General features: G+C 63.2%; 1 protein-coding gene across 1 annotated transcript; it reads right to left on the bottom strand.

Moving 5' to 3' along the window:
- Positions 1–9: 9 nt before the first annotated feature.
- Positions 10–342, bottom strand: TIMM13 (translocase of inner mitochondrial membrane 13 homolog (yeast)). Its single transcript, XM_009334372.1, has one exon. The coding sequence runs from the start codon at positions 314–316 to the stop codon at positions 11–13; it is 306 nt and encodes a 101-aa protein (XP_009332647.1). The 5' UTR covers positions 317–342; the 3' UTR covers position 10.
- Between the last annotated feature and the right edge of the window lie 25 nt (positions 343–367).

The raw sequence follows: 367 nt of genomic DNA on the forward strand, positions 1-367 counted from the left end.
CCGGGGCACTTCACATGTTGGCTCTCTCCTGATGCAGCCGAGAGTTGTAGGCTCGGGAAAACGTCTTCCAGGCGTCCATGTACTGGTCCGTGCACATGGCGATGAACTTCTGCTCCAAATTGTCCAGCGCGCCACTGGGCTTTCCGATGCACTTCCGAAAGCACTTGTCCATCATGCGCTGCAAGAGCTCCTGAGCGTTGGCCATGGCGACCTGCACCTTCACCTGCTCCATGATGAGCCCCGGGTCCAGCTTCTCCCCGCCGCCACCCCCGGAGCCGAAGTCGGAGCCGAAGTCGGAGCCGAAGCTGCCCTCCATGCCGCAAAGTCACCGCGGGCGGCCGCCTCCACGCTGGCGCGCAAACAGCCT

The sequence above is a fragment of the Pygoscelis adeliae genome, unplaced genomic scaffold (genome assembly GCF_000699105.1).
Source record: "Pygoscelis adeliae isolate BGI_AS28 unplaced genomic scaffold, ASM69910v1 Scaffold1621, whole genome shotgun sequence".
NCBI classification, from domain to species: Eukaryota; Metazoa; Chordata; class Aves; order Sphenisciformes; family Spheniscidae; genus Pygoscelis; species Pygoscelis adeliae.